Source organism: Lentinus tigrinus (genome assembly GCF_003813185.1).
Source record: "Lentinus tigrinus ALCF2SS1-7 unplaced genomic scaffold L226scaffold_19, whole genome shotgun sequence".
Classification (NCBI taxonomy): domain Eukaryota; kingdom Fungi; phylum Basidiomycota; class Agaricomycetes; order Polyporales; family Polyporaceae; genus Lentinus; species Lentinus tigrinus.
In genome coordinates, this window is record NW_027137928.1 from 96,986 (window position 1) to 117,125 (window position 20,140).

Here is a 20,140-nt window from a genome sequence, read left to right on the forward strand (position 1 = left end):
AGCGTGTGCGGGAACCGAGAGGCCACTCAGTTGAGTTTGTGACCTGTCTAGAGCCGGAGAGGTAGCTGCCGTTGGAGGGGGGAGAGATGCGAAGGCGATGCTTCATGATCGGATGGCGAGTATGGATATTGCGCGTCCACCGTTGTGGGGAACTTGTGGCACGTCGGACCTTCCGACACAGTCTGTTGACAGTAACAAGTGGAGCTGGTGCATACTGTGGGCATGGCTACACTCAATAAGCCTATCTTTCGATGGTCGCTACTATGCTATAGTGCTGTGTGGATGGAACATGCGAACATGCGCGCCGTCAGGTGGGACCGCATTGCTGAGGCCGTTGGCGACTCGGTCGGGATCTAGCACGGAGAAGTTGCAGGCCCCGACGAACAGCCCTGTCGCCTCGTTCAGGCTGTTCTATGGACCGGCGTTGGCGGTAGCTGGACCAAAATTAACTGGAGTGCCCTATATAAATGCAGAGCTGACTCGACTGGCCTGACAATCTTCAACAACTTGACACTCAGGCTACATTCTTCACATCATGTCTCTCACTACAGAAGCACAAGTACAGATAGAGTCCCTTGAAAGCTAGTAAGCCCTCGGTTGTTCTTTGGACCTTCAACCTTACTAAGATTGTACAGCATGATTTATTTCTATATAAGTCTTGCAGCTGCAGGTACTATAACTTCATGATGTTTACCCATTTGCACAGCTAACCATACACTTTAGTCTTACTCATCTATGATCATGTCATCAATATACACTATGAAACTCGGCTCTTCTGGAAAGGCCCATATACAGGAGCTTCAATTCTGTTTCTGGTCAATCACTATCTCTGTCTATTCAATACCATATATCAGACACCAACAATTTGGCCGCTTATCAATGATAACACACTAGTGAGTATTATATTTGCTTCCACGCAGCATGTAAAAATTAGTACTTATTCATGCCTGGTTTAGATGTATTTGATTGATTCTTCCTCATTGAAGCCATGGCCATTGAACCTTTATCATAGAAGCTGTAAATCACAAACTTATATGGCAGATATCTTGGAGTGGTCACAATATTTGCCATGGGCCAGTATGTATTGCAGAGTTGATATATATTATGAATATAATGCTAATATATATATATATCACAGTATTTTCTGGTTTGAGAGTTCATGCTCTTAGCAAGGCTAGGTGGGCATGGACTATTCCAACTTTCACTTTGAGTATGATGCCCATAGTGGCAGCTGCGGTATGTGCTGAGTTATATTTTTGATATATTGACAAATTAGTGGTGTCTAGCTCTATATCCCTTGGTATAATGTCTATGTTGATCCAGTACTTGGATGCACATCAGAGGAGTTGCTATCAGATGTAGTACAAGACTTGTAAGTTTTATCATTAGTCTCTATTTTTGCTGAGGCTGAAAGGAGGACAGGTGTGGGTTTTCCTCTTTTTGGGTAATACTACCTTTTCACACAAGTGTTCATGCAGTGACAATTGTTCCACGAGTATGTCTTGTTCTTGCAGACATCTTGGTTCTATGTATAAGCTGGAGGGCCACCTACAATGGCATTCAACACACATTTGAAGTGACAACAATTTCTGAGGTCCTATTTAGAGATGGTAAGTATGTTGATCATACAGTATCATATGTTCACACTTATACTTGAAACTGAAACAGGCACACTCTATTTTATGTATGTTCAAAATTTAACAGTAGCTGTGCTCACTGGTTGAGAAAGATGCAAGTGCCCAGCTACTGCTCAACATTGCAGTGCTCATGTGTGCCTTGATTCCAGTTAGTTTCATCTAATCAACCATTGACCACACTTTACTCACACTAAAACAGAGTGTAGTCATTGATGCAGCAAATTCTACATATCCTGCAGACATGGTCCTTGTAATCTCTGAACCGTATGTCTAGCTTCTTGTGGATCATATTTACTGCTAACTTTATACTATAGGTTAACCGCAATCATGGTCTCCAGATTTCTCATAGACCTACAACTTGCACAAAGGCGTAGCACACAGCTCGACACTAACTCAAGTGTCAATATGTCAAACCTAGACAGAATCATTGGCTCAATTGCTTCAAGTCTGCCAGGTCCAGGGGATGAATATATCAATAATGACGAGTAGAGGGAACCAAACCATAGAAACATCTTGTTATATTGTACCATTCAGCGATCAGCTTATTATTGGCAATTGTATATTTATACGAGCATGATGCTATGAGCACAGTCCGACTACAGCCTCGAAGGTAGTGAATGTCACCATATTTACCGGGATTGCCCTGCAAAGTTTCTACAGGTCAGTAACTCATATCCCGACTCGCTCCAGCTCGGATGCACATACCGTATCAACGTGGGCGCAAGTCCGCGGAAGAAAACACCTAAACCCTCTGCGCGGTACGACGCAACAATGGTCGACCACGTCGTGCGATACGGATTGCCGGGCACGCCTGGAGGCGTGCTCTGCACACGCGTCTTGACGACGTCGAATGGAAACGTCACCACCCAGCCCGCGATCCCGGCCATGCCGCCCGCGACGAGCATTGCCGGCCACGAGAGCGTCGCGAGCGTCGATTCGACCTGCTTCGCGGGCGAACCATCCCGGTCGTGTGTTGGTGGTGCGTGCGGGCGCGGCCAGTAGCGGAGCGTGGCCTCATAGGCAGCGAAGTACGCGCCATAGCCCGTGTCGCGCAGCGCAGTCGCGGTGATGCCGCGGAAGAATCCGCGAAGGCCGAGTGTGCGCCAGAGGTGAAGGATGACGTCGCGGTCGCGCAGGGGTGGTGACGATCCGGACGTGGAGGTGCGGACGAGGGATTGTTGGTGGATCTTGATTAGTTCGGCCGGCGTGGTTATTAGCCTTGAGAGAGAAGCGTCAACAACATAGCTTGAGAACGTTGAGGGGGAAGGGGGGAAGATGTAACACGCGAGACAATAAGGGAGGGAAGGGACATACGAGGATATGATCCCGGTGCCTGCGCCTGCGAGATTAACTTGGGTGAGTGTAGGGATAGCGTTATCATCATCTAGTTGTGCATGCAACAGAGAACGATATGAAGAGAACACAATGCCGTTCAGTGGAGGAGCGCCCGCCTGAACGTCCGACACGCAAGAGCAAGCAAGTCAGTGAACTCATGACGATGTGCTCTATGGCGCGCCGATGTCTCCGGGTACGTACCAGAGGCGCAGCGATGCCGCGGTAGAGACCTCGAATACGTTCCTCGCGTACGATAGTAAAGAATGCATGCGTTGCAGAGCGGTACCTGGACGCTGTCTGCGGGTTCTGGAAGCGCACCTTGACTGCGTCGGAGGTCAGACCGAAATATCCCGTACGGACCGAACAGACATACTCACCGGTGTCAAACGGATACCCCACGACCACCGCAGCCATTCCTGCGATCTTGGGTCTGAGATAACGGCCTTAAAGCCTTGCAAGAAAGGTTCAACATACCCGCCACCGTCCCAGCGAAGAAGTCGAGAGCGGGGCTGATTTCTATGGAATGAGAGTTTTTGAGTACGAGACTGGAGGACATGGATAGCACGACGGACCTTTCCTCTTGGTGTCTTCTGTGTCTGACATTGTTACCAGAGCTCTAAGGAGGACTATGAAGGTGAACAGAAGCAGAGAAAAAGTGCAAGTTCCGAGCCGAGCGGTAGGCGATGGTGGTCATGTCCAAGGTGTACAGGCGCTCACCGTACATCATCGCTGAAATCCGACCAAGTCCCGCAGTCGGACCACACTTCTTGTTCCTCGACCACCACATCGCTCCTCGTTTCTGTTTACTACGCTGCTACAGGATCTGATTACTGTCTGGAACGAGTGCTATGTCTCTGCGGATCAATCTTGCCAGCAGAGACTTGACCCAGGCATACCAGGACGTCCTCAATGCTCGCGGCATAGATTGGGCGATCTTCACGTATGACAAGGGTTCAAACGACCTCAAGGTGCAGGCTACGGGAGATGGAGGCTTGGAGGAACTGCAGGAAGAGTTCTCCGATGGCAGGTAAGTCATCTCTTGTCTCGCAGTGACCGGCTGGAGACGATGTCCGCTCCAGGATGCAGTACGCGTTTGCACGCGTAAAGGACCCCAACGTGAGCCTCCCTCGTCCTTGCGTGCTTGTCAGACCCTCAATGAAGTCTCCAGAGTGAGCTTCCGAAGTTCGTGCAGATCAACTGGTGCGGTGACGGTGTGCCCGTCGCGAGGAAGGGTCTCTTCCCCACCCATTCCAGCGCCGTCGCCGACTTCTTACGCGGTACCCACGTCGTCATCAACGCTCGGAACGAAGTATGTGTCCTATGCGTTAGCTTTGAACTGTACCAACAATATCCACAGGGCGATGTCGAGCCATCGTTGATCATGAAGCGCGTCGAAGCCGCGTCCGGCGTAAATTACAGTGCGCAGAAGGAAGCACCTCGCAAATTCGAGCCCATCGCCCCCGTCGGCACCAGCTACAAGCCCATAGGCAGACCCGACATCGCTGGCCTTCGTGCCGGTGCCTCCTCCGGACCGCCTCCTGCTCCGGCTGCATCGAAACCATCCATCCCCAGCGCACCTCGTCCCGTCCCGATGGCACCCTCTCCCGCTCCCGGTCTCGGCAAGGTTCCGATCGTCAACAAGGCGCCTGTAGATGCGTGGGCCGACCAGGACGACAGCTTCGCGCCGCCTCCGCCTCCTCCTGCTGCATCCCGTCCAACGCCTCGCGCGCCCAAGGCTGCTCCCGCTGTACGTGTCCCTTTTATAAACTTGTAACCATACCTTCTTTCTAGGACGAGGTTCCCGCACGGCGCTGTGCAGAGTCAGAAGTGGGGGTCGAGAAACGTGCAGGAATCTCGCCCTGGTGACTTTCTTATAGATGGGTGCTCGTCTTCCCGTCACTCGCATGCGCGTGTATAACGCGTTAACAATCGTACAGCCTGGTCAGCGTGCATGCTCGCGAGGTCGAAGAGCGCGTCTCCCGCCACCAGGCAATCTTGCCTAGGATCGGTGTGCGGGGCATACATACGTCCCAACTCGGGCAGGTCATTGTCCCAGGAGATCAGAACGCGACGTCGGAGGCTCGCTCTTTACGGCGGCGCGATGCGCTCACCCATCTATACAGAATTCACGAGACGTTCTGGACCGGTTCTTTGTCCGAAAGGGCTGGTCTTGACCGTTTGTTAATGAGACCAGCGGATGAGACTTAATCTGATCATGCCTTCCAGCCCGCCGCTCGGTTCACCCCTGCTGCGCCTGCGCCTGTTGCGGCTTCTCCTGTACCCACCAAGCCTGCGGAGGATGACAAGATTGGGCCGGTTGGAACCAACTACACTCCCATCAAGCTTCAACCCAAGAAGCTCGTCAACCCCTTCGCTGCTAGGGAGGCGCAGGCTCAAGCCGAAGCCGCTGCTGCCAAGCCGTCGCATGTCGGTGGTACGTCCACGTCAATGTATCGCATATCGATCCTCATTTCTGATTGCGTCCAGGTGCAAAGAAGTTGACTTGGAGCGAGCGGCACGCACTGGCGAAGAAGCACCAGGAAGAGGAAGAGGCTCGCGCACAAGCTGCACTCGATTTGCAGCCTACGCCGCCTCCCGCACCTTCCTTCCGTGGAGGAGTCCCGCCGCCCCCTCGTGTGCCCGCGATGCACCCACCGCCTCTCGCTGCAGACGAGCCAGAGGAGGAGTATGCTCCGGTAAGGTTGGTCTACTCTATGAACTACGAGGTACTGACGGCGCGATCTCAGCCGCCTCCGCCTCCTGCACCTCCTGCGGTGCCCAGCTTTAGTCGTCCAGTCCCCGCTACTACGCCTGTCGTCGAGGAGGCAGCTCCCCCACCGCCTCCGCCTCCGCCGCCTCCACCACCTCCACCTGCGTTCGCTCAGCCGGAGACAGAGCCCGAACCCGAGGCCGCTCCGCCGCCGCCGCCGCCGCCTGTAAGCCATGCTATTGTGTGCACGCGCTGTGTTTAGCTCACTGTGTCTTGCTAGCCTCCGCCTCCCCCGCCTCCGCCTGTCGCCCGCGAGCCGGAGCCCGAACCCGAACCCGAACCCGAACCGGAGCCCGAGCCAGAACCCACTCCTGCTCCCGCGGCTGCTCATGCGCAAGGCCAGGGCTTGTGCGCGATCGTCCAATACGCATACGAGGTCAGTCGCTCTGTTGGGTACGGCCGACCGATCTTTGACGTGGTGCATTTCGCAGGCTCAAGAGGACAACGAGATGGACCTCGTTGAGGGCGAGCTCATCGAGCAGATCGAGCAGCTCGACGAGGGCTGGTGGTCCGGTGTCGGTGCTGGCGGCTCGAAGCAAGGTCTCTTCCCCGGTGTGTAGCAAGGTCGGCTGTCTTTCTGGGTGCGCGTGAGGTTGACAGCATTTGCAGCGAACTACGTCGAGATCGTCGAGCAGGAGGCTGCACCCGCCACGCCTCCCCCGCCGCCGCCTCCGCCCCCAGTATGTGGTCGGAGCTTGAGGTGTCAATGCCATACTGACTCGTCCCTAGCCCCCGCCCCCTGCGCCCGTGGCGGCTGCTGCTCAGCCCGAGCCCGAACCGGAGGAAGACCTCGGTTCGTGGGCTGTTGCACTCTACGAGTAGGTCGTCATCTCCATGTAAAATCGTTTGCGACGCTCATGGCTCTTTCTAGCTACGACGCGGGAGAGGACAATGAGATCTCGTTCAAGGAGGGCGACCGGATCACGCACATCGAGGCTGCGTCAGAGGACTGGTGGCAGGGCACGGACAAGAACGGAAACGTCGGGTTGTTCCCTGGTGAGTAGCGTCGTCCTTCGTTCGTTCTTCTACAGAGGTTGACGTGGGTTGCGTGCAGCGAACTATGTCGAGCTGCAGGCTTGAAGGTGATGTTCTTTTGGGAGTGAGAAGGTAGAGTACGGCCTGAATGAATAAAGGAATATGCGAAACGGACTAGTTTGAATCTGAATGGGATACCATTTCGGGACATTTGAACCCGATGAGTGTGTGTGGGCGTCGACGATGAGGGCGGTATGTCTTGCTGACTCTTTTCTCAGTCCCGTGCAGACTGATTCGTTGCTCTCGGTACGTCCGCGTTAAATGTTGAGCGTAGCTTTGCACGTAACAAACCTGGAGTACTTCTTGAGCAAAGAGAGATGATACAGTGAGTCCTCGCAATCATGTTTCAAGGCCTCGTCGTTCTCAATTGCTACTCTTGCGCCTGTCAGTGATATGATGCCGCGGCAGCCACTCAGGAACGTCCCACTCCTTCGCTGTCAAGTCAGCGACCATCTTCTGCGCGATAGCCTCAGCGCTGCATATAACAAGTTTAGCAGGAGCTACTAGATGCATGCGCACGAGAGACAGGACTCACCAGCCGTACGCACGGGTCATCCCATGTCCGGAATAGCCAGCGCAAATGTACTGTCCCTTGTGAGCTTCGGGCTGCGATGGGTCAATGACAGGTCCGACCTGCAAGACGTGCAACGGTGAGTGTGACTGCGCAATAGCCCATGAAGTGGCACATACGAAGACGTCATATTCATCCGTGAAGCCCATAATTCCAGACTGAGAAGTACGGCATGTCAGCGGCGCGTTCAGCTCTGCATACGACAAGGCTGAGCTCACCCATTCCCGTACGTCATCCGGCGACGTCGAGGCATTACACCTCTCGGGGAAGAACTTTGGCAGAAGCGCATGCAAGGCCTCACTCACGCGGGGGTTCATCCCACTGTCGTCCGCCTCATACATCTCGTACCCAGGCCCCGCAGATTGTCGTGCGCCGCCAACGATTACCAGTGGCTGGGAGCCATCTTGAGGTTGAACGGGTCGGGGGAACCCGTACTCTGAGCCGTCGTAGTCCGCAAATGCAGCTTTGGTGGACATATCCGTGCGGACTGCGAGGACCTGTCCACGGGTCGGGATGATGCCGGTGGGTCCGTGTAGGTGCGGGAGGAGGTACGAGGCGTACGCATTTGTGGCGTGCAGAATGTACGAAGCAGCGATTGCTCCGCGCGGAGTGCTTAGTGTCCACTGACGTGGAAACGCAGTAGCCGGAGAATGAGAGGAGGATACAATAGGCGTGATGGACGTTACTGGCGTGTTGGTGTGTAGAGCAAGCGACGAGGTGGCCGAGTCCGAGGCGGTTTGTCTTGCGAGGTTGTAGAGGTGCGTGACGACCTTGAGTGGCCAGAGGTTGTGTCCGGGCGTCCATAGAGCAGGGTATGGTGCGCCGTATGTCTGGAGACGTCTCGATGAGTACGCGTTTTCATACGTGGAGATGCCCCTCATCGCTCACCTCCAAGACCTCCTCCTTGCCAAGGAATCGTACTGCAGAGACATCGACCCCTGCGGCCTTCGCAGCCTCATAGTCCGCCTTTGCGCGTGCCTCTTGGTCCTCAGAGACCAGCAAATAAACGCGCCCTCCGGCGACCAAGTCAACCGCGTCAGCTTGTCCGGTCGAGTGCAGTAAGTCGACGATAGACGACGCGACGTATTGCTCGAGAGCGATTGCGCGCACTGCGTCCTCCGTTCCGTGTGCGGCGACGTATTCCGTGAAGAACTGAAAGTAGACGGGTGTGAGGTGGCCGCCGTTTCGTCCTGGTGTAGTGATGGTCTAGCCTAGGTACATACTAACTGCGGCCAGAGGTGCACATACCCGTTGCACCGGAGCCTGTCGTCGGGCACGTGGAGACGAGGGGGTGAGTTCCTGACCCAGTAGTAATCGTTGCCATGACACACTCACAGAAGTCTCGCGCCTCGAGGATGACGATTTTCAATGGCTGCGCATTGGGCACCTCGGATACTGCTCCACGCTCGGCCAGCAGACGTGTGAGGTGGTACGCGGCGGACACGCCTGTTATGCCAGAACCGATAATGCAGATGTCGACGTCGGAGGTGAGAGGACCGGTGCTGCCCGCCTTCGCAAGGGGGTTCGCCTCGGGGTCAAGCCAGAAAGATTGTGTCGAGTTCGGGACGGGCAGAGGAATTGGCTTGGACACTGGTTCGACAGGTACGGGGGTGGGCTGTAGAGGGTCAACTGCATTCTCAACTGTAAACGAGGAAGACATTTTGTGTGCTTCCTTGAATGCGTTTCACGTAGAGAATATGGGTTAGAGATGAGTCGGAGAGCGGGAAATGCGTACCTGGGATTGTGAGCTTATATATGTCCGCCGTGATCTGCAAGTCGTCATGAGGTGCGGAACAATGGTAACATACACTCATAAGCGCTGTAGATTTCGATCGTAAGCTCGAGTCACTGATATGACTGAATCTATAGTTTGTCCATATCGCGTCGGGATGTGAGGGAGACCGTGCGGATCAAATATCTGTCTGGATCAGCTCGAGACCCATGGTCGATATCGGTGCTTGGTGATCAGTGCTGGTCGGGAGTGAAAGTCATCTCCACCTGGGGACACGTGCGCAATACTATGCACGAGACTCTGCCACCGTACATCAACGTACTGTTCCTGTTCCTGTCGCACAAACGGTTCCACGCATCAGGTATCGACGTCTCTACGCGACTACTCGTTCAAGCGATTCTTTGTCAAGTGGTGCCGCGGGAGCCAGTCGGGCACAGTGAACTCCTTCCCTGCGATATCTGCGACGATCATCCCAGCCACGGCCTCCGCGCTGGTTCAACGTTCAACCCGTGAGATGCATGCAGCGAACCTAGACTGAAGGGGGGGACTTACCACCCGTAAGTGCGAGGCATGCCGTGCCCAGTGAACCCAGCCGCGATGTACTGGCCCTTGTACGCGTCTGGTTTGGCAGGATCGATGACAGGACCGACCTGTGTGGATGTTGTTGTGAGCTTGTGCGACGAAGGTCACTGACAGAAGACCTACGAAGGGATCGCGCGTCTTGGTGTAGCCCATGATCCCCGTCTGCAGAAAGCCACTCAGTCTAACTGACTGTACCAACAACTCCGAACCTGTACTCACCCATTCCATCTCGGGCTCTCGCCCGGGCTCATACTTGCCGGGGAACGCCGCAGGCAAGAACTTCCGCAGCGTCTCCCCAACCACAGGGTTCACACTCGCATCGTCGACTGTGTACAGCTCGAACTTTGGCCTTGTCGACTCGCGGCCGCCGCCCAGGATCACCAGCGGCTCCGTCTCCTCACCAGCCAACGGACGCGGGAACCAGTACTCGAACCCCTCGTTCCCGTCCCAGCTCGACTTAGTGATCTCCGCGAGCGGGGCGGCGGAACGGAGGGCGATGATCTGGCCGCGCGTCGGGATGATGCCCGAAGGACCGTGCATGTGCGGGAGGAGGTGCGAGGCATACGCGTTCGTTGCGTGCAGGACGTATGAGCAGGCGATGGGCCCGCGTGGGGTCGTCAGGTTCCAGCGACGCGATGCGGTTGTTGCGGAGGAATCTGCGGACGCAGAGATGGCCGCGATGCTGGTGACGGGGGTGTTGGTGTGTAGGGTGAGGTCAGGGCCGAGGGTCTGCTTTGTGAGGTTGTACAGGTGGGTGACTAGCTTGAGCGGCCAAAGGTTGTGCCCTGGGGTGTGGATGCCAGGATACTCGGCGCCGTAGGTCTGTGAACGCATATGATGTTTAGCGATGGGGCTCTGTATTCTGTATTCCAGTCATGCTTACCTCTTTCACTTCCTCCTTGGTGAGGAACTTGACATCTGAGACGTTGATCCCGGCTGCCTGCGCAGCAGCATAATCGGCCTTGGACGCGACGACCTCAGGCTCGGTAAAGAGTAGCGTCGTATGCCCTCCTTCAACGAGATCAACTGCCGCTTCAGCGCCCGTATCTTTGACGAGCTTGACGATCTCCGAGGCTGTATGCTGCTCGAGAGCGATAGCACGAACGGCTTCGTCGGTCCCGTACAGCGCGGAGTAGCCGACGACGCCTTGGAAGAAGGCGGGCGTCAGGTGGCCCCCATTCCTACCTGTAAGAGTACCGATCAGCGACACTGCCGACATAGTATCGGCACAGTGGTTATACCCGTAGCTCCTGAACCTGCGTCACAGTAGTCTGTCAGTATCGCCCGCAGGTGCGATGCGCAGATGAGTCAGTCACAGCGACTACGCACAGAAATCCCTCGCCTCCAAGATGGTGATCTTCAAGCCCTTGGCACCAGCGCCATCCTCGCCCTGCTCCGAAAGGAGACGGGAGATGTGGTACGCAGCAGAGACCCCGGTGATCCCCGAGCCGACGATGCAGATATCGGCGTCGTGCGTGAGCGCGCCTTCGCTGCCCTCCTTCGCGAGCGGGTTCGCGCCAGGAGTGTCGATCCAGAACGACTTGGTTGGGTTTGGTACTGGCAAGGCGGCGGCGGGTACGCTCTGGACGGGGAGCTCGAGCGCCGCTTGCTCCTCGGCGAAGGCGTTCAGGACAAGCGGGAGCGTGGACATGGCGGTGGCTAGGAACCGCGTCAACGAGCGCATCGACAACCTACTGTACTAGACGTCGCTGGTTATGCAAGTCCTCCGAGTACTTGCCGTGCGCGTGTACTACCAGACTATATAGTTGGGAGGAGGAAGGAACTTGAGTCACTATGGTCTGTGATCATCATGGTCAAGCGCGATAAGATAGTTGAAGCGCTTATGGGTGTCTGGACCCACAACCATGGGCGCTTCCCTGGTTGAACCACTGATACTACGTCCGTCAGCCAACCATCCCGGTACGAAACACTGGGTCCATGGCATCCCCTCTAAAGGACATCCTGCTGATCGGATATGGTGCCGTTGGTGCTATATGTACGTTCTGTCTCCTAGGCAGCGAGCCGGAGTACTCGAAGCTGATACACGCGATACCGTGACCATCCGACCACCGTCATCGGGATTCGGCATGACCAGATTCGCTGGTATTGAAGAGAAGCGGCCAGGCGCGTGTGACTGTGGTTGCGCGAAGCAACTACGAGGCTACGAACGGTCCGTGGGCGCACCTTCATCTCTTCTGTCTATCCGCCGGCTCACTCGTTCCTTCTACTTCATATGTAGCCCATGGGATGAACTTCCGCAGCGCCAAGTACGGGAACATCGACGGATGGCGGCCTGATCGCTGTACGTCGCGCAACGTCCTCGGCATCCTCCATGTCATCCCGATATTTGCTCACCACTGACCATGTCATTCACATCGCACCCTACCAGTGTTCCCGAAACTCGAACCCGCACTCGACAGATCATACGCCTACGTCTTCCTCACGACGAAAGCGATCCCCGAGCTCCAGCGCACCCCCGCCCTGCTCGCCCCGCTGCTCTCCCCGTCGTACGCGGACGCGCACCCGCAGCCGACGTACGTGCTCATGCAGAACGGCTTGGGGGTCGAGACGGATCTGTACAACGCGCTGAAGAAGCTCAAGCCGCAAGAGGAGCCGCGCATCGTGAGCACTGCGGTGTGGATTGGGACGAACCTCGTCAAGAAGAACGCCGTCGAGATAAACACCGTCGAGCACAACGAATTCGTCAGTCGCGCCTTCAAGTATCATACTCGACGCTGACTATCTCCTCACCCGCCCCACCTCCGCAGGACCGCGTCTCGATGGGCATCTACCGCCCAACGAACCTCACCGCAACAGCGAACACGCCCTCCGAAAACGCCCTCCTCGCCTCCCTCGCGTCCCTCCTGCGCGCAGGCGGGAGCCAAGTGACGGTCGTGCCCGAGATCCAGCGCGTCAAGTTCGCGAAGAACATGTGGAACGCCGTGCTGGGCGCGTCGGCGGCGCTCGCGCGCGAGTCGTTGCGCGCGTTCTTTAGGCCGCCGGAGTGCGAGCCTGGGTATTGCGAGTCCAATTCGGGGAAAATGGACTCTGGGGCTGGGGCGGGGGAACGGACACAGATGGAGACCAAACCAGAGCCAGAGCCAGAGAGAGAGCCACAGACAGAGAGCGAGAGGCAAACGGCCGACGTCCCGCGCGCAGCGCCCGCCCTGGGCCAATACACGCTCCCCTTCCTGTACGACACGCTTCAAGAGCTCTCCACGCTCGGCACCGCGCTCTTCGCGTCCCCATCCCCATCCGCGGAGCCGGGCCACCCCGACACGGTGGAAGGCCTCGACCCGGACGTGGCGTACAAGACGCTGCTGAACACGGCGCGGATCCACGCGCGCCCGGACAGCAAGCACCTGCCGAGCATGCTGGTGGACGTGCAGGCCGGGCGGCCGATGGAGGTCGAGCATGTCGTCGGGGAGGTGGTGCGGATGGGGCGCAGGGCGGGCGTGGGCATGCCGGTGAGTGAGCAGACGGTTGGCGTTGAGGCGTTAGCTAACTCGGTGTGTTTCGTCACGGTGTGGCGCTGTAGAGGATGGAGACGCTGTATGCGCTGCTGCTGGTCGTGCAGAACCAGGCGCTGCGCAGGTACAGGGAAGGCGCGGGTGCTGCCAGTGGGCCGCAGGGTCTGTAATGACCGATTCGGAAGGTGGACGACATGCTAGATGAAGGTTCAGGCGCAGGGATTATGTATGCATACTGGTACGTCGCTTCTGTCGATACTGAATACTCAATGCCTCAGTGATCATTAGGAATGAAGACATAGATTCGACTACTCGTATATTCGGGCGGGACGATGGTGTAGACTAAGATTAAGACAAGGAGCGACTCGCTTGACTGGTTAGAGGAAGGACAGTGGGCTTTGAGTTGCCGCAGACGCACCATGAGACAGTGCCGGTAAAGGGCCAGGTGGCCACGACGCAGCACTTTCCTGGAGACTGTCACGGTGTCGCACGGACCACGGTAAGAGCATCCTCGCCGGGTTCGACGCGACTGATCACCAACTACATACAGCATGATATCACGATACAAATCTTCAAGTACAGCCTTGGTCATGAGCACCGCGCTCTGTCTCGTCGACGCGTGCTAGGTACGGTGGACTCCACGACGCCTAGACCACCACTGTCCGACGCGGTTAGCCATATACGCCGAGTCCCTTGCTCAGCCATGCCGAGTCGGAGGCGGCCGTAACAGCGTGCACGGTGCGTGGATCCAGGTCACTAGCAGAGACCTCAGGCCTCACCGGCCGTCACGGTGCTGAGCGCGTACAAAGGGCCTCGGGGGTGGGGGGGTGGGGAACGGAGGACGGCCATGAGATCTCGACCAGTGCGCCTCATGCGCTGGCTTCGGGGCACTCGCACTCTCCCGTGGGCCGTCAGCCGTCCAATCACGTCCTGGAATACCGAAGAGCTAGGTTATAATAGGGTCCCACGACCTCAGTGCTCGCTAACTAACAAGGAGTGGCCTGCCGTGTTTTTTTTTTTCTGGGCAACGCGCTTAGGGCGACCGTGTTCGAGTCGTAGCGCGAAGCCCGTACCGGTTGGTCGTTGGGCTTAGCCACCTTCAGGTTCCGAGGCCTCGGACGCGGCCGGGCATCTCCGTTAGCTGGTACGCAAGCCTGAAGCCTGAGGCCTGAGGCCTGAGGGACCGGGATATTCGCAGATCGGGCTTCGGAGGCCCTGTTGAACTCCCAGGTGGAGTGTCGAACTGCGGGTCACTGTCGGTGGTGCTGCAGTCTTACCGGGGGGAGGGCCACCGCGCAGGAGAGACGGAAGAGTGAAGAAAGAAGACGACGACCTTCGCTGGGTCCCTTTTACCGTTTACCGGCTTAGCAGCTTCAGCTTGGCAGAGCCCTCCCAAGCCCAGGAAGCGCGGACAGCGACCGCCACCGCCGTCTCTGCGTCATGCGTCTGCGTCCGAGTGAACGTCCTGCCAGCGAGCAGTGAGCACAACTCGGTCGAGTGTTGAACGACGAGAGACGACGATGATGAGAGACGATGATGATGACATTCGCTCGGTCCTTTCCAGTGCTGGATTGGCACGACCCTGAATCCTGAATCGCGACGGCGACCGGCGCCGTGTCTGCGTCGACGCGTCCGAGTGCGAATCGCGATATGTACGTGTGACTTACATGGACATGGTCATGGTATCGCACGACTCGGGACGTGGCCACTGGCAGAACGTCACGGGTGGCGAGTCCTTGCAATGTGCGATGTGCACTGCGTCCTCGCGGGCAGTGTGTCTTTCTCAAGCTGTTATCGAACGGGCAGTGTGTCCTTCCCAAGCTAAGCTGTTATTTATTGTGTCCTCGAGCTCCCACCGCAGGGGCCGGGTACATAGTGTGCTTAGTGGTAGATGGTAGTGGTAGCCCTGCTCGGAGAACCGGATGTCACCCCAGACCGCCGCGGGCTGAACGTCCCCGGGCCTCTGCAGCGAGCACAGCTTGGTCAGGCGTTGGACGTTGTGCGTTAGGCGTGGAACGTCGAGCGTGTGGGCGATGGCGGGGCGTCCTTCTCAATTTCAGCTGTTATTTATTGTGTCCTCGAGCTCCCACCGCATGGGCCGGGTACATAGTGTGCTTAGTGGTAGCGGTAGTGTAAACCTGCCCGGAGAACGGGATGTCACCCCAGACTACCTTGGGCTGAACGTCCTGCCACTGCAGCGAGTACAACTTGATCGAGCGTTGGACATTGGATGTTGGGGAGTCGAACGTCGAACGCCGGGCGATGACAGACAAGAGCGAAGACGAAGATATTCGCTGGGTCCCTTCTGCTGGATCAACGCGGCGGGGCGCAGCTGCGACGGCGACCACCGCCGTGTCTACATGCGTTTCGCCCATGTTATCGTACGACATAGACCGGCTGAGCGTGAGATGACATACGGTTATTCAGAGACGTCTATGGTGTACCTCGTTCAATTGGTGCGCTGCAGCGTCTGTCCTTGGACTCGGAGCAGCTGGTATTCGGGCCCCGGGGCGGGGACCACCGCCGTGTCTGTGTTTCGTCCATGGTATCGTACACCGGCTGAGCGTGAACGTCCAGAGTTTAGCGTTTAGCTGTATGTCAGCGTGAGATGGCATATCGTTACTCAGAGACCGTTTGCGGTTTACCTCGCTGGGGTACTTGGACTCGGAGCAGCTGGTATTGTCATGCACAGGCCCCGGTCTCGGGGCAAGGCGTCCGCGACCACTTGAATTGCCTGCGGCCGCGTGCGGACACCGGGACCCTCGGACGACGTCTCGGATTCTCATGCCAGCAGGGATACGCCGGCGATGCTGGGGTCAAGTACACGCAGGGTCGGACCGAGACATGTGCATACATCTGGAAGTGGCATGACATGGCGCGACACTAGTATATGCTGTCGACAGTCGAAGTCGCCGCTCGTGGTACGCCAGTGGCTTCATTCCGTGGAACGCATATATGCTAGCCGCGGGGATAGGTCCGGGAGCTGGAAGGATTATGCGTATGTCGAAAGTGAAGTCGCCGCTGAAGTTGCTGATAGGCTGCAAGTAGTCAGACACGCCATTGGTACCCCAATTGCCGCATGCCCCGTCATGACAGCACCAAGCAGTCTTCTCTGGACGTTCATTCCGTGATTGAATGCACGCATGGTGGACCACTAGTGCGTCGAAAGCGAAGTCGCCGCTGATAGGCTCAGGCAAGCTACACGTCGAGTGCTTGGCACCCCAATCGCCTCGCGGCGGCTCTGAGAGCACTAACGAGTCTTCTGAGTTCTCTGGAGTGTCATTCCGTGAAGTGCGCACCGGGGAGTCCCAGAGGAAGACACGGGAGCTGATAGGGCCGGCTCGGACAGTGGCGACTAGCCTATCCGGTCGGGAGTGGCGAGATCTGGTATGCCGTGAACGCCGCGCAGGAGTGTATAGACGTGGGTAGGACATTGGAATAGAGGTGTGATGTTCGAAGGGGGAGGGGACGTTATGGACGCTGATTGGCCGGGTGCTCTGATTGGCAGATTGGGGGTCGTTCCCAGGAAAGCCGCGGGCTGCGAGGACGTCTCCGCTGCGTGCATGTGAAAGAAAGAGGAGGCGAAGAGCTGAGTGCTGCGTCGGCCGCCGGAGACGAGGTCGGACTTGTGTGTCAGCGAGGTTATCATACTCTCCTGTGGCTAGACGGGCTCCCCGGCCACCAAGCGCGCGACCGGATTGGCTGGGAGATGCCGGACGCGGGCGGGGTGTGATTGGCTGGTGGGGCGTGGCCAATGGCGGGAGTCGCACGTCTCGGACAGCGGCGAGGAGGGCGGTGGCGACAGAGAGCGCACTATTGGCGGAGGATGGATGGCGGGGAAGCGCGGGGAAAGGGAGGGCACGAGAACATTACGTGTAAGTGAACGCGCTCCGAGAGGCTCATCCTCCGTCTCGGATGGGCAGAGGAGCGCGGGGATTGGGCAGAGGGAGAAGGCGGGGGGCTATTGGAGGAGGAAGAGGCTGGACTGTGGTTTACTGATATGGGCTCGGGGCTGGACTGGGCGGGAGTGATGCCGATGGGAGGACGTCGCTGGCCTGGACTGCTCTCCAGGCCCATCGACGCAGTCTGGCTGTGGCCTCCGCAAGAGAATATATACCTCTGCACGAACTGTCCTCTTCTCCCTCTCTCTCGACGCTCTCCATGCTCGCGTGCATGTCGCCCACCCCCGTCCCGTCCCCGCCTGCCCCCTCGCGCAAGCGGCCCCGCGGCCTCTGGAAGCAGCACCAGGCGCGTGCCCACGATAACAGCCCCCCTTTCCCCTGGCCAAATAAGGAACTTCTTTCGCACGACCGCATAGCCGACTTCCTGCGCGGCTCGAGCTCTGCCTCCTCCCACTCGCCATCACGCGCGGTCTCCCCATCCGCCTCCTCTGTCCATCTCCGATCCCCCTCTGCCGCCAGCTCCCACAGAGACCTCCCCGTGCCACACGAGGTTGACTACGAAGACGACGACGACGCCCGCTCTTCCTCCTCCGCCTCCGGCTCCTCCAAGCGCAGACGCATTTCGCCAGACGACTCGGACTTCACACCTTCCCCGACTTCCGGTCACGGCTCCTCCACCCCTCTATCCGACCATCTCCTTTATAATGCACACTTCCGCGTCCCCATCTCCCCAGTTCGTCTAGCCATTCGCGACATGTCTCCAAAGCCTCTCTCCCGCGAAACATCCTCTTCCGCCGCCTCCGACGCCTCCTCCAAAGGCAAGGCCGTCCACTCTGCCGACTACGAAGACTGGGAGAACCTCAAGGAACTCTTTGCCCGCGCCGCAGAGCGTTACGACGGTACGCTCTCAGTCCCCTCTAGGCGCGGCCCAGGCCCATGCTAATTTCGCCCTCCCAGCTGATGACATCCCAGAGGCGCTCCCTCTCCTCCGCGCCGTCATCCGCGAGTGCCATCGTTTCCTCATCGACCATCCCGACCCCTCCGTCGTGTACGCAGACCCCCCGGCCCATCGCCCAAGCAGATCCCCAGACGCCATCACTCCCACTGAAGAACGCCTCGTCCGTGATTGGACAGATGCCGATTCCGCCGGTTCCCCGCACTGGCATTCCCGCAGACGCGCAACGACTGCCTCCACTCATCGGTAAGTGCGCGTATAATGCGTATCTTTTTTACATCCCGCTCACACACTTTTCACAGACACACGGAGCTCCCGACTGCATTTCACGCCATCTTCGGCATCACCCTCTTCCTCATGGGAAATCTTGTCGCCCAGGATCCGTCGATAGTCCTCCCCGGTGAGCCGGACGCGCCTTCTACCTATTGGCTCGCAGCGCTCGATGTTTTCGAGACCGGCGAGAACCTTCCGTCCCGCATAGGCGGTTCAAACCTTGATCTCACCGAGGATTGGCGCATGGCCATCGTTTGGGGTCGCACCCTCGTCTGTCTTGCCGACGAGAAGGTGACCTTCAACATGAAGATGGCCAAGGCCCAAGCCGAGGCTTCCTCGGCCTCTCAGAACGACTACTGCTACTACCCCTCCGGCTCGCCCTTCTCCATGTCCGAACCCCAGTGGCCAACCTCCTCGCCCTTCCACGCCATCGCCCAGTTCCGCCCTCCCGTGACCCGCCGCATGTCCCTCTACTCGGCCTCCGCGCACGACATCATGGTCCTCGCCATGGACCAGTTCTCCCGCGGCATCTTCCACATGCCCCACCCCCAGTACTCGCACACACACAACCCGTCCTTCATCCACACCCCCGGCACGTCCTCCTCGCCCTCCCAGACCTCGGGCTACTTCTCCTCCACGCACGCCCCGCCCTCGCACTACGCCTCGCCCTACGCCCAGTCCTCCACCGCGTCCGACCCGCTCGTCATGTTCTCCCGCCCGAAAGAGCTCTTCACGATCGCAAGCGAGGTCCTCGGCGTCGCAGAGCGCCTCTCCTCGGGCGCACAGCGCCACTACTGGGCGTCCTGGGCGGACTCGGTCTTCAACCAGATGAAGAACGAGGCGGACATGGACGCGTGGCGCGGGCCCATCCTCTGCGCGCGCGGGCGCTGCTGGCTCGTCATGGGCTCCGCGCCCGTCGAGGAGATGGAGGCCGCGCTCGAGGCGGGCGACGTCGAGGTGCTGCACTCGGGCGAGGCGGAGGAGGCGCGCGAGGGCCTCGCGATGGCGATCTCGTTCTTTGAGCGCGCCAAGGGCCAGGTGGCGCTCTTCGCGGGGGCAGCGGCGGCAGCGGCGAAGGAGGTGCTCGCGGCGCAGATGGAGGACGTGAGCCCGCTGCTGGCGGAGGCGCTGCTTGTGCTGGCGAACCTGACCGCGGACGAGAATAAGCGCGAGGAGCTGTATACGCGCGCGCAGACGGAGGCGGGCGGGATTGAGCTGGATTTGAGTGGGCGGGGAGGGGGAGGGAGCGGGAGCGGGAGTGAGAGTGGGGACGATGCGATGGACGTTTCGTGAGCGGGCTCAGCGCCCCGTCTCCATACTCCCTGCGCCTGCGATGTGGTGGCCGGTTTGCGTGTTTACCGCTCCGGTCGCTTGTCTCGCCTCACACATGCCGGTACCTTCCTCCTGCCCTCCTCCCCTCCTGCCCTGCGACGACTGCGACGAGGATGATCCGTATCCGATGCACCCTGGCCGCGATACACCGGCTCCGGTACTGGCACTGGCACTAGTGCAGCCTCGATGGGTCCTTTGGTCCTCGGCGCAGGCGGGCGCGGCGCGCGGATCTGCGCTGCTCTGCGCTATCCGGCCAGCTCGGTGCCAGGTGGTCCCAGACCGTTCCTAGGCTCGCTGCGTGTCGCGTCTTGATCCCCACTGCGCAGGCACCCACCACCACCATGCACGCACCTCTCTTGTTGGGTGCTTATCATTATTTTTCCATTTTACCGACCGATATCGGTTCACCTCCCACCTCCACCTCTCTGCTCGATGTTCTTCTCTGCTCTCTCTCTCTCTCTCTTTCTAGGGTTTATGGTGCATCTCTTAGGGCTCATAGCGTATACTCTTCCCTCCTCTCTACTCCCCCCCTTCCACCCCGTCTCC

At 58.3% G+C, this 20,140-nt stretch overlaps 8 protein-coding genes across 8 annotated transcripts; 3 read left to right on the forward strand and 5 right to left on the reverse strand.

Annotated features, from left to right (window-relative positions):
- Positions 1-2,184: 2,184 nt before the first annotated feature.
- L226DRAFT_561446 (mitochondrial carrier) lies at positions 2,185-3,667 on the reverse strand. Its single transcript, XM_067683436.1, has 6 exons — positions 3,545-3,667; positions 3,447-3,488; positions 3,350-3,388; positions 3,174-3,295; positions 2,343-3,088; positions 2,185-2,280 (listed from the first exon to the last, which is right to left on the reverse strand). Exons 1-6 carry the CDS (start codon positions 3,573-3,575, stop codon positions 2,217-2,219), a joined length of 1,044 nt encoding a protein of 347 aa, XP_067533632.1. The 5' UTR covers positions 3,576-3,667; the 3' UTR covers positions 2,185-2,216.
- A 153-nt stretch (positions 3,668-3,820) lies between these two features.
- L226DRAFT_572516 (uncharacterized protein) lies at positions 3,821-6,822 on the forward strand (the record flags this gene model as incomplete). The annotated part of the gene is made up of 13 exons (XM_067684687.1): positions 3,821-3,999; positions 4,052-4,088; positions 4,141-4,281; positions 4,330-4,719; positions 5,199-5,406; positions 5,460-5,668; positions 5,720-5,908; positions 5,963-6,118; positions 6,174-6,294; positions 6,352-6,422; positions 6,472-6,560; positions 6,614-6,738; positions 6,797-6,822. 13 exons carry the CDS (start codon positions 3,821-3,823, stop codon positions 6,820-6,822), a joined length of 1,941 nt encoding a protein of 646 aa, XP_067533633.1.
- Positions 6,823-7,140: 318 nt separating this feature from the next.
- Positions 7,141-9,008, reverse strand: L226DRAFT_572517 (FAD dependent oxidoreductase; the record flags this gene model as incomplete). The annotated part of the gene is made up of 7 exons (XM_067684688.1): positions 7,141-7,252; positions 7,313-7,410; positions 7,468-7,506; positions 7,567-8,178; positions 8,237-8,538; positions 8,597-8,611; positions 8,684-9,008. The coding sequence occupies 7 exons, from the start codon at positions 9,006-9,008 to the stop codon at positions 7,141-7,143; spliced, it is 1,503 nt and encodes a 500-aa protein (XP_067533634.1).
- A 453-nt stretch (positions 9,009-9,461) lies between these two features.
- L226DRAFT_572518 (FAD dependent oxidoreductase) lies at positions 9,462-11,313 on the reverse strand (the record flags this gene model as incomplete). Its single annotated transcript, XM_067684689.1, has 7 exons — positions 9,462-9,570; positions 9,633-9,730; positions 9,786-9,824; positions 9,882-10,484; positions 10,546-10,847; positions 10,904-10,918; positions 10,992-11,313. 7 exons carry the CDS (start codon positions 11,311-11,313, stop codon positions 9,462-9,464), a joined length of 1,488 nt encoding a protein of 495 aa, XP_067533635.1.
- Positions 11,314-11,600: 287 nt separating this feature from the next.
- On the forward strand, positions 11,601-13,302 carry L226DRAFT_465854 (uncharacterized protein; the record flags this gene model as incomplete). Its single annotated transcript, XM_067675946.1, has 6 exons — positions 11,601-11,658; positions 11,758-11,832; positions 11,902-11,964; positions 12,052-12,365; positions 12,431-13,129; positions 13,201-13,302. 6 exons carry the CDS (start codon positions 11,601-11,603, stop codon positions 13,300-13,302), a joined length of 1,311 nt encoding a protein of 436 aa, XP_067533636.1.
- A 69-nt stretch (positions 13,303-13,371) lies between these two features.
- Positions 13,372-13,851, reverse strand: L226DRAFT_111348 (uncharacterized protein). Its single transcript, XM_067672130.1, has one exon. It carries the CDS (start codon positions 13,722-13,724, stop codon positions 13,407-13,409), a length of 318 nt encoding a protein of 105 aa, XP_067533637.1. The 5' UTR covers positions 13,725-13,851; the 3' UTR covers positions 13,372-13,406.
- A 1,993-nt stretch (positions 13,852-15,844) lies between these two features.
- On the reverse strand, positions 15,845-16,930 carry L226DRAFT_111385 (uncharacterized protein). Its single transcript, XM_067672132.1, has one exon. The coding sequence runs from the start codon at positions 16,564-16,566 to the stop codon at positions 15,949-15,951; it is 618 nt and encodes a 205-aa protein (XP_067533638.1). The 5' UTR covers positions 16,567-16,930; the 3' UTR covers positions 15,845-15,948.
- An 858-nt stretch (positions 16,931-17,788) lies between these two features.
- Positions 17,789-19,555, forward strand: L226DRAFT_465837 (uncharacterized protein; the record flags this gene model as incomplete). The annotated part of the gene is made up of 3 exons (XM_067675945.1): positions 17,789-17,933; positions 17,992-18,235; positions 18,292-19,555. The coding sequence occupies 3 exons, from the start codon at positions 17,789-17,791 to the stop codon at positions 19,553-19,555; spliced, it is 1,653 nt and encodes a 550-aa protein (XP_067533639.1).
- Between the last annotated feature and the right edge of the window lie 585 nt (positions 19,556-20,140).

What these genes read in the sequence shown, in the direction of transcription:
- L226DRAFT_561446 (XM_067683436.1), bottom strand. Translation starts at nt 3,575, where the DNA reads ATGTCAGACACAGAAGACACCAAGAGGAAAG. An exon ending in AGAAGACACCAAGAGGAAAG is followed by an intron (nt 3,489 to 3,544) that starts GTCCGTCGTGCT and finishes CTCATTCCATAG; the next exon opens with AAATCAGCCCCGCTCTCGAC. An exon ending in GCGGCATCGCTGCGCCTCTG is followed by an intron (nt 3,089 to 3,173) that starts GTACGTACCCGG and finishes TCGGACGTTCAG; the next exon opens with GCGGGCGCTCCTCCACTGAA.
- L226DRAFT_111348 (XM_067672130.1), bottom strand. Translation starts at nt 13,724, where the DNA reads ATGACCAAGGCTGTACTTGAAGATTTGTATCGTGATATCATGCTGTAT.
- L226DRAFT_111385 (XM_067672132.1), bottom strand. Translation starts at nt 16,566, where the DNA reads ATGTCCTACCCACGTCTATACACTCCTGCGCGGCGTTCACGGCATACC.